General features: G+C 44.0%; 1 protein-coding gene across 1 annotated transcript; it reads right to left on the reverse strand.

The window, feature by feature from the left end:
• Window positions 1–1,076: 1,076 nt before the first annotated feature.
• LOC104276706 (ATP-binding cassette sub-family A member 1-like) lies at window positions 1,077–10,020 on the reverse strand. The gene is made up of 15 exons (XM_009873124.1): window positions 9,844–10,020; window positions 9,193–9,308; window positions 8,959–9,103; window positions 7,610–7,736; window positions 6,602–6,731; window positions 6,356–6,476; window positions 6,110–6,172; window positions 5,850–5,942; window positions 5,334–5,440; window positions 4,754–4,895; window positions 3,325–3,459; window positions 2,479–2,582; window positions 2,259–2,351; window positions 1,834–2,077; window positions 1,077–1,638 (listed from the first exon to the last, which is right to left on the reverse strand). The coding sequence occupies exons 1-15, from the start codon at window positions 10,018–10,020 to the stop codon at window positions 1,498–1,500; spliced, it is 1,938 nt and encodes a 645-aa protein (XP_009871426.1). The 3' UTR covers window positions 1,077–1,497.
• Window positions 10,021–10,034: the final 14 nt, after the last annotated feature.

Consider the following 10,034-nt stretch of genomic DNA (forward strand, 5'->3'; position numbering starts at 1 on the left):
CATTATTCTGGCTTGTAAAACTTTTAATATTACTGGCTGATGTAACTGTAGCATTACTATTTTGAACTATCTTGCTCCTAAAGGGGATTTTTACTGAAACAGTTTGTCACATGTATAAAAAAAGGCATATTCTCCAGTTAGGGATCACGTAATGATTGAAACTACACTGCACAACAGAAGTAGAAACTTACACATTAATCTAATGTTATACAAGTTTCCAAATGAGAAAATTTTACATTAACAACTTGCAGTAATTGCAGATAGCAGCTCATTGCTAGAGTCTGGAACTTGGTCAGATCATGAATGTAGCTATCGCTGAATGGAGAGAATGAGAGCATAACATTGCAGGCATAATGTAAAGAAATACTGTGGCTACAAAGATCAACTCAAAGCACTTTCAATCCCTAATTATGCTACCTACCTATTTAAAGTCATAAATAATACTGTTTAAAAAAAAATAAATCTACATCTTGTTTCTAGTTTGATCTGGCAAAGCCAGAGATGGCAACATGCTTGTGCTAAGCAATAACTTCAGACAATGGGTACCTTTCTGGTGCAAAGCAGGGGTTAAAGAGCAGATAGTACATATCAGAGTGACATCTCATGATCTAGAATTTGCTCTTGGCATTAGCAGCTTGTACAACTACTGAGTTTGCCGCTGTGGTCCAAACCCTAGGTCTGCTTCTCACCCACCTCCTCTTACTAGGTGTTCATGCAGCTGCTGCAAGTACCTCAAAGGAGCAGGAGAGTACTTAACTACACAAAAGCCTAGTCAGAGTGGGTTATTGGTTGTGATGCTGGTGGGACAACCCTGTGCATTTTCAGAGCTCACAGTTCTGCATGTTACCACTTAATGATGAAGATATATGGATAATATGGCCTGTTTCTTGCCATCCCATGTGCACAGTACTGCTTTGTGGCCTCAGACTTGTCACCAACTGACCTAACACCAGTCTAGAAGCAGCAGCTGGTCAGGTAAGTTTTCTGAGTCTACGGCTATAACAGTGGTGGTGAGTTTTCTGGCCACTGACTGTCTTGGTGCATTCATTGCCAGCAATGGATGTAGCACCAGGTAATTCCCAACTCCTGACATGAATGTTTTAAAGACTAAAACATGCATGTCTAAAATATCTATAAATAACCACTGGCCATGATTCCTCAAATGAGCTATTTTTGCAACCCTAGTAAAATTATACTGTACAGGACGAGATACAGTATATTTCAAAGCCCACAGCATCTGGTGGGTGCTTTACCACAGCTTCAGAGTTATACTGTAATGAGCTAAGTTCAAGTTTTTCACTTGAGAACAGTACAAGACGACTCCATGAGGCACTGCCCCTGTAAAGGAATTTTGTTTTCATTGCATTGAATTGCATTGCATTGAATGGTTATCAGTAGAGTGTCCAGTTTCTCTTCCTCTATCTTCTTCTTTGGGAGTATCCTATCCCAGGAAAAGGAAGTTTGCATTCTGCTCATAATTTCTTTGCTGAAATTGGCTCACACACAACTTTCTTTCACCTTCTCATCTTGCAGGAAGGAATTAAGGATTGCAATGTCTACCACAGTCTGGTTTTTGTGCAATGACAGGTCCTTAGTGTGGTCATCGTCGCTTTGGTCCTTAGCAAAATTTACAAATACCTACAGGAAAAAAGACGACATCACACATCACCTGGGATTTTCATTAATTCAGGGCATTTTATAGACTGGACTAGTCCTGGGATTCAGTACACAACTTTGCTGAAATGTCCTTAAAAGACAGGTCCAGCAAACTGGTGGATTTATTCCTACCTCTGCATGAAGCAGCTTCTGGCAGACAGGCTACTAAAAACTTACTTGGTCAAGCGTGGTCTGAGAAACGGAGTAGTCTTCTATGTGGAGTCTCTTTTTGTTTTGGGAGAGAATACTGAATATTCTGGACAGGGAGGATGGTGAAGAGGGAAGCTGGTACTGCAGCATATTCCGATGCTTTTCCTTTAGGACGCTTCCAGGGAAGGCATGCCCAAAGAACTCCTCAACAGGCTTCAGGTCTGGGTTAGCCCCTGCAATTCTCACCACTATGGTGTAACCATCTCCAAACCTGCAACAAGAGGACCAGCATGAGAGTTAAACGTCTTTGAAACAGAAGTGCAGCTTAAAAACCAAGCAGCATTTCCCACAGCAGAAATAGCAACGGGAATGCTGCAGGAGGAATTAAGTCTGACTGTATCTTTCTAAAGCCGTAGGCAACTCTGTAGCGTAAGTCAAAAGAAAACAGCTACCTGTTCTTTAGATGCTGGACACTGCCCAGGCACCTGAACCGTCCGTTGACCATTATCGCCATCCGAGTGCACAGCGCTTCACATTCTTCCATGCTGTAGGCAGACGGAAATTCATTAGCACTGCAAGCAGCGGTGAATGGCCGAGCAGCCAAGCAGAGTTTAGCATCCAGCCCTGGTACATGCAAAAGCCAGGGTATGATACAACTGGGCTGCTACTTGCCTGTGGGATGTGAGCACTACTGATCTCCCCTCCTTGATTACACTCAGAGCACAGTTCCACAAGAAACGGCGTGCTTTTGGATCCATCCCTGTTGTTGGCTCATCCTGCAAAACACATATGAAGAACAGGTTATGCTGTCAAATTCTACAAACACCTCATCTCTGAAATGACCTGTCAATTCTGATTATGCATACTGGAAACACTGAAAAAATAAAGCAAGTTGGTCTCATTTTCCAAAGTGAGAAAATTATATATGCTCCAAATTTTGAATTGGCAAACCTCTTCAGAACTGCAAAGTACTGCTATCGTAACATTGAAATATCCAATTTTAAAACAACTTAAAGTCAATTACCTTGTTTAAATGAGGCAGTTAACTATTTTCTCCTGCACTATGAACTTTAGTAACCTTAAAGTTTGTCCTTGATTCTAAAGAATCAAAAAATATTTATTTCTGATTTTCATTGAATTATTAAAAACTCGGGATGGATTCTCCTGCACAGTAAGCTTCACTAATGTCCAGCAGGAAGGCTGTTGTGTTTTGGTAGGTATAAAAATCCCTGCAGCAGTGTTAAGGTAATGAAGATGCTACACAGTTGGCATTTTTGGCATCATGTTCGAGACACCCACTTCCTCAGTGATCATTCAGAAACAGAAGCCTTGAGGCACATTATAGCTTGCACCTACATTTAAATACAGAGTCTTTATTTCCACGTGCTCTTTGCCCATGTTTAAGTGACCAATGATATATTTAAACATTTGCTGACAGTGAAAATAACTAGCCTTCATTTGTACTCAATTCATCTGTTTTCCAAGGAAAATGTTAATGAGCAAAGGCTGCAGACTCACCAAGAACACAACAGGTGGCCCTCCAATGAGGGCAATGGCTGTGGAGAGCTTGCGCCTGTTCCCTCCACTGTAATTTCCAGCATATTTTTCTCCATATTTCACAAGGCCGAGCTTCCGAATTGCCCACTCACCAACCTACAAGAGACAGCACAACACCATTTTGAAGTAAGCACAGTAACATCTATGCAATAAGATTTTCCTCATGAGCTTTGGCATTAAAAACATTTTCTAGAAAGACCACTCGTCTGAGGATCTAATGTGGCATGGACATACGGGATTTTAATCACTCTGTTCACCTGTAGATGCAGGATATATGCAATCCTGCCTCTGGGAGGCCAGAAAAAAAATCAAATGGCTGCAGGCTATTGGCCAGTGAACACAAGTTCAACATCAACTGAGCCGTGTTAAGCACCAGCGCAGTGCTCCTAGCAGCACCAGCTTTAGTGAGCTTTCCAGTTGTTGTGGGCTTGCAGCAGGGGCACAGTAACTACTGAAACACGGAAATCCCACTGTGGTGCATCTTAGTCCTTCAGGCAAATAGGGAGGATCTGGTTTCTTATTCAGGAGCATTACTAATGGTGTCAACAGGCAGGCAGTGTTGCCCTGGGGACTACAACATGTTAGGACGAAGAGATTCAGCTACTGCTCAGATGATACCCAGAACTGAGTTCCTTTTAACATAAGGCCGGTGGGTACATCACACAGAGGAACTTTCTAGCAACCTTTGCAGTTTCTACCCATCACTGCTACTCTCAAAGAGGGATTGAAGCTACCTGGATACACTCTGGGCACAGAATCTGGCCCTATCCAAAGCACTGAGCACAGATGTCATCTTCTACCTACAGCATTACCTGTTCTGCAGCACCCAGGACACATATAGCAAAAACTGCTGTGAACTCAAGGAAAGAGCGCTAAGACGGGTGCTGTATGGTATGGGCAGCTGTCATTAATTGCCTAAAGGCTGTTAGTGTAACCCCATGTCTGAATGCTGAAACAACGCTTTAGTGCTGCATCAGCACTTTAGCGATGCAGCACAATCAACTGGAAAGATGTGACAGCCCGCATCGGGCTTCTGTTAAGCTGTAGAGTGCTTGCTCCCTGCGACTTCAAAGAATTAACTCTGGACAGCAAGTGATGTTCTGCACAACCTGCAACTCCACAGCCCTTAAAGGAAATAAGTCATTCACTGGAGAAGTTCATCCACTAAGAGAATGGTGAACCCGAAGTATCTGCTCTTCTGTTTAGTACACCTTTCTATGCAGCACTGAAAAACTACAGCAAGTTTGCTTTGTCCTGGAAGGAAATGGGGGCAGATTTAACCATCCTGTATCTTCAGCAACTTAATATCATGGCATTGCATGAGTTACAGGAAAGATGCATGCAAGCAAGAAGTTGGTCACTGGGATGGGTCCTACAGAGTTTCATTTACCTTGCAGACTTCTTTCTCTGGAACACCTCTCAGGAGGGCGAAGAACTCCAAGTGCTCTCGCCCTGTCAGCAGTTCATTAACAGCATCAAACTGTGGGCAGTAGCCCATATTCTGATGGACTTCTTGGATGTTGGACAAAATACTGTAAAAAAAAAAAAGCAACAAACAACCCCTTCGATAAGATTTCACAAGCACATGCTGCTATTTTTAGGTGTTAAAAGGAAAAGAGGGAAACAGTGGTTTGGGAATTACTAAACTAAAAAAAATTCAGGATCTGAGAAGTCCACCTTGGCCAAATTCTTCTTTCTCTCTCTCTCTCTCCATACCCTCTCCCTTTTTTTAAACATGACATTTAAACATGAAGGGACAGGTATTCAGAAGTGACTACCAGAATAAGCAATTTTCCTAAGCCACTGAAGTACTTTACCAGACTTGGCAAAGGGCTGAAATAGATGACAGTAGTTGAAAAAGGGAAAAGTGGGGCAGAGTTTAGACTTGCTGGAGGTGGAACAATGCTGGAGGAGAAAGCAGCAAGGGACCAGCTTTGATACAAGCAGAGGAAAGATGTAAGGGCTTTCACCTGTTTCCTTTCAGGAAAGCTTCTCCTCCTGTCACATCTGTATCTCCAGTCAGCATCTTAAAAGTGGATGACTTGCCAGCACCATTTACTCCCAGGAGTCCAAAGCACTGGGAATACAAAAGAGCGTATGAGCACAATGTGTTTGGGAACAGGATTCAGCTGCATCATTTTCAGCACTGACAATATGGGAAGGAGAAAACTTGACCCTCAGGACAGCTGGAGGGAGTCTTTAGTGCATTTTCAAAGAAAGACTTCTGGACTTCCATTTTAAGGGGGCCGGTTAGCTCAGTGGTTTGAGCAGCAGTGCTGACAACGGTGACAACACCGAGGTCGCGGGTTCGATTCCCGCTCGGTCCCCATGTGTTGCCTGGTCTAGTCGAGAGGTGGCGTCCCTGCCCATGACAGGGAGGTTGGATTAAAATGATCTTTAAGGTCCCTTGCAGCCTAGGCCATTCTATGATTCTATGATTAAGCATAAATCTTTGGGCTGGCAAAACGAACAAACTGTGGTGTCACCTTGATGTAGTACCACCACAGCATATCTGTGCCAAACCTTGGAGGGTACCAGAGTTTGGCCTCTGGTTCCAGACACTGAGGGTTCAATATCCTCTTCAAAGGCAGAGGGACACAGAATCAGAAAATGCTTCAACTTCCAGGCAATTTCCTTTGATGTAACTTGAACATCATCTGGTTCTGATCTCACCCTACCCTTTGCTGTCCGTGGCTCTTAAATACTGCAGTAATAGCAAGGCAATGAGTTTAACAGCTAAGCTTACCTCTCCAGGGGGGATTCCAACACAGATCCTATCAACTGCTGGCTTTCGCTTCATTCTGTAGATCTGAAAACAGAAGAAAAAGAATGAGAAGGACAACATCAAAGAGAACTGTAACTTGAACCGTACACATTCAACACTCCAAACACACTCCAGTTTTGACCACACTAAATTCCTCTGAATGAGGCTTCTAGTGAACGGCATGGTTTTGTGCCAACAAGGCTTAGGAATGCAGAACTTCTCTGTCACCTTGGTTAGCTCCTTTATTTCCAAGATGTCACTCTGTCCTCCTCCACTAATTATTCTCTGTCTCTCTCTGGTTACATCCTCATCTTCATCATTCACAGGAGGCAGCTTGGCATAAACAGGCCTGGGGAAAGCAACATGATAAAGCCTTAGTGGATGATGGCAGGCCCTCCGCAGTTAATATTCTTTCCCCTTCATGAGGGACACCAGTGAAATCTTCACCTGCCTGCAGTGGAACGGACAACCTACCTGGGTTTGATGAAGAACCTGTACTGGATGAGCACTGTAATGAGGAAGAAGACCACGCCCTCTACTGCCATTGCAAAGAGGTTCCTTCCCACCAGGTCCCAGGACAGAGGGGACACAAAACGATTCTCTCCTGCCAAAAATGAGATGAAGAGTACAGTCACCTTTTCCAGAGCAATGGCAGTGGGCTAGCATTTCTCCTGTAGAGCTCATCAAGTTGGGCACCAGGGCACTGGAGAGCAGACAGTGGGAGGAAGGAATGGATATACCACACAAGAGGCCAGTTATGGCTGCACATGCATTTCTTACTGTAATAAAGCTGGGACTCAGGCCCAGAGAATTCTTTGGTGGGCCAAAGAAGAGCTGGCCCACCTTCCCATAAGGTTAGTGAACCACAGAAAGACTGTGACTTCAGAGCTAGCATCTGCACCCCAGGAAAAAAAATAAAAATCCAGCTTTCTGGAATCTCAGCCACTCCTTACACTTGGTCTAATGATCCCCTCTATACAGATGGGTTTACGAATTTTTGTTTAATACCTCTTATAACTTAAAACTCTGGGGATCTATCTGCAAGATCCTTTTCAGTCCCTGTATGAACCTAAAGAGGACAGCTCTGGAGACTTACCAGCTTTGATCAGATCTGTGCTGCAAATGGGGCATATTCAGTTCCTGAAAATTCACAGGAACAAAGGGTGCTCATCTGGAGAGGACTTGTGCTTTCCCTGTTGTGTCAGGGTAAGTTTAGATTGGATATTCGGAGGAAGTTCTTTACTGAACGAGTGGTGAGGCACTGGAATAGGCTGCCCAGGGAGGTGGTGGAGTCACCAACCCTGGAGGTGTTTAAAAAAAAAGTAGATCTAGCACTTGAGGCTGTGGTGTAGTGGTTAGGTATGCTGGGATGAAGGTTGGACTAGATGATCTTCAGAGGTCCCTTCCAACCCCGAACATTATGTGATTCTGTGATTCTGTTCAGTTCAGGTCACTGTCCCCATGATGTACAATTTCACTTACCAAATCTCTCCAGAGCATCAGCCATGGCCTGGTTTTTCACCATGTCAATAAGTCCCCGCCCGAGGCAGAAGTGGGGGAAGATAAGGAAGACAGACTTCAGGATGTCATTGATATTGTTCAGCTTCTGCTAAGACAAAAATCAAGTGCCAGTGAGCCACCTGAGCAGAAAGCAGCCACTACCAGCCAAGTGTGACCCATATTGTGATTGACCCCTCCCTGTTCCAACATTGCAACGGCACAAAAAAAAAAAATAATCAAGGATTAGAAATGCTCTCCCAAGAATCAGTGCCATGGCTCTTCTGGACAGTCAGTGTTGTTGCACTGCTCCAAATACTATTATTACAAGCAAACTCCACCAAACAAGAGAGTCCTTCAAATGTTCACAATCTAAAAGGCAGCATCTGCAAACAATGATGTGCAAAAATGCTACAGGCTGGGGAGACATGAAAGTCATGCTTACCCAGACTGTTTATCTCAGTGGCTGTGGATAACCCTCCCTATCCCATATTAGAGACTCTAATCCTTTTCTCCTTTGTTGTTTTCCAGTTGGCTTAGGCCACTGCTTAGACTAACAGCAGCCTAAGGAGAGGTTCTTGTTCTGTCACACTCTTATCTTCAAGCACATACATGTTTTTACTGAGCTAAAACAGGCTCTGTCATCAAGGGCTGCTGCCTTAAGCCCACAAGTAGTGGTACAATCAATGGATAACTCCCACAGGGTCACCTCAACCTCCTTCCACAAGGAACATGGGGGCTACTAAGACACCTTCTGTTGCTTACAAGCACGCAATGAACTTGCACCTTCCTCAGCAGGCATCTGGCTTTGGAAAAACTGATTAAGTGAGGTGTGTAAGCTCCCAATATAGTTAGAGAGGTATCTACCACAGGAGGCAAAACTGAGGGCAACTAAATGCTTGAGTGCTTGAAATAGCAGTAGTAGACAAGCTGCCCCTTATGGAGAACACAGAGGAAATTTCAGCTGAATCTAAGAAAATAATTTTTTCTGCCCTAAGGGGGATTAATAAGCAGAAGAGATTGCCCAGAGAGATTGTGGAGTGTCCATCCCGGGAAACCTGACGGCCCTGAGCAATCTGCTCTAACTGACCATACTCAGAGGTTGGACTACACAGTCTCAGGAGTTCTCTTCCACTTTAACTATTCTGTGAACATCGCTGAAGTGGGCTTTAACTCTTTTCCATCAGAACTGGTGTTTAAAATGCTGCAGTACCTAATGACTACAGGCCAGGGGCTAGCCTTTTTGGAGAACTGGCTGCTAAAGGCAATGTGACACCAACATAGAACTAGACTGTAGCAGCACAAGGCAGTGAGGAGCTTCTGGGTAAACGTACGTTGTTGGTGAAGAGCTCCAGGACAAAGGTGGCCACACTACCATTAATGCCAATGAAGAGGTTCATGCTGGTCAGCACAACATACGCTGTGCTGGGGATTTTGAACACGAAGGAGGCTGGATACATGAGAGGGGTGATGGACCACCTAGAAAGAGGAAAGGCAGCAACATCAAGTAAGCACGTTCCAAGTCTAAGAGCCTTTCCAGTCATCCTTCTGATAAGAAAATCTCTTACCCATAGAGAAACAGAAGGAGAGCCAGCACAGGCAAGTTGGAAGAGGATACATACGACTTCTGCTGGAAGCAGATGAAGATGATGATCACTAGTGTGGCTGGAACAATATAGTTGCACTGGAAGGTGAAAAACACGGCTTTAGATTTGTTTCCACGTGACAAAAAAATGGAAGTTGTCTTTCTGCTCTGAACCAATAATTTTCAACATTCTTAAGTGTTCCCAAATCTGTTTCCAATGGGAGACTCTAATGACTGTCATATGAGAACTACAATGAATTTACATTTTTTGGTCCCTTTAGAAGTAGCCAATAGACTTTCCGAGGTGCTGAACACCACAAGTTGAAAAAACCTGCTTTGAACAGACTAGAACAAGGGGCTACAGAGCAAACATTTTGGGACAGGTATTTTTAAATGACATAATAAATGCTGATGATTGAGCTTATGGTTGCCCTCCCATCATCTGTTTACTATTCCTCACCCCACTGAGGTGAACCACTGCCCCAAAAGAGTTAACACAGAGATCACAGACACAGTTGGTATTCACCAAATTCATGTGGTGTCCACTGGCCCAAATCACACTTTGCACTTCAGTGCAACAAACACCTTGCAGTCACAGAATGGAGGAAGTTTAACGCAGTCACAAAGCTCCTACCATATCCCAGACAAAGTTGGCCAGCCAGTAGATCACAGGCTTCACACCACTGATGAACTGCAAGTGTTTAGCCTTGCTGACACGTTCCTGAATAAGGAATATCACAAAGCTGGCAGGAACAAAGGACATGGCAAAGATCACACAGATGGAGACCAGGACATCCACGGAGGTGGTCATCCTACACAAAAAAA

This window comes from Apaloderma vittatum, unplaced genomic scaffold, assembly GCF_000703405.1.
Source record: "Apaloderma vittatum isolate BGI_N311 unplaced genomic scaffold, ASM70340v1 scaffold24287, whole genome shotgun sequence".
Lineage (NCBI taxonomy): Eukaryota > Metazoa > Chordata > Aves > Trogoniformes > Trogonidae > Apaloderma > Apaloderma vittatum.

Bases quoted from the DNA above. Each gene is read 5' to 3' on its own strand.
- LOC104276706 (XM_009873124.1), bottom strand. From the start codon at position 10,020: ATGACCACCTCCGTGGATGTCCTGGTCTCCATCTGTGTGATCTTTGCC. The intron at 5,943-6,109 runs GTAAGCTTAGCT...CTGCCTTTGAAG, and splicing joins TTGGAATCCCCCCTGGAGAG to AGGATATTGAACCCTCAGTG. The intron at 5,441-5,849 runs GTGACACCACAG...TTGTATTCCCAG, and splicing joins TGTGGTGGTACTACATCAAG to TGCTTTGGACTCCTGGGAGT.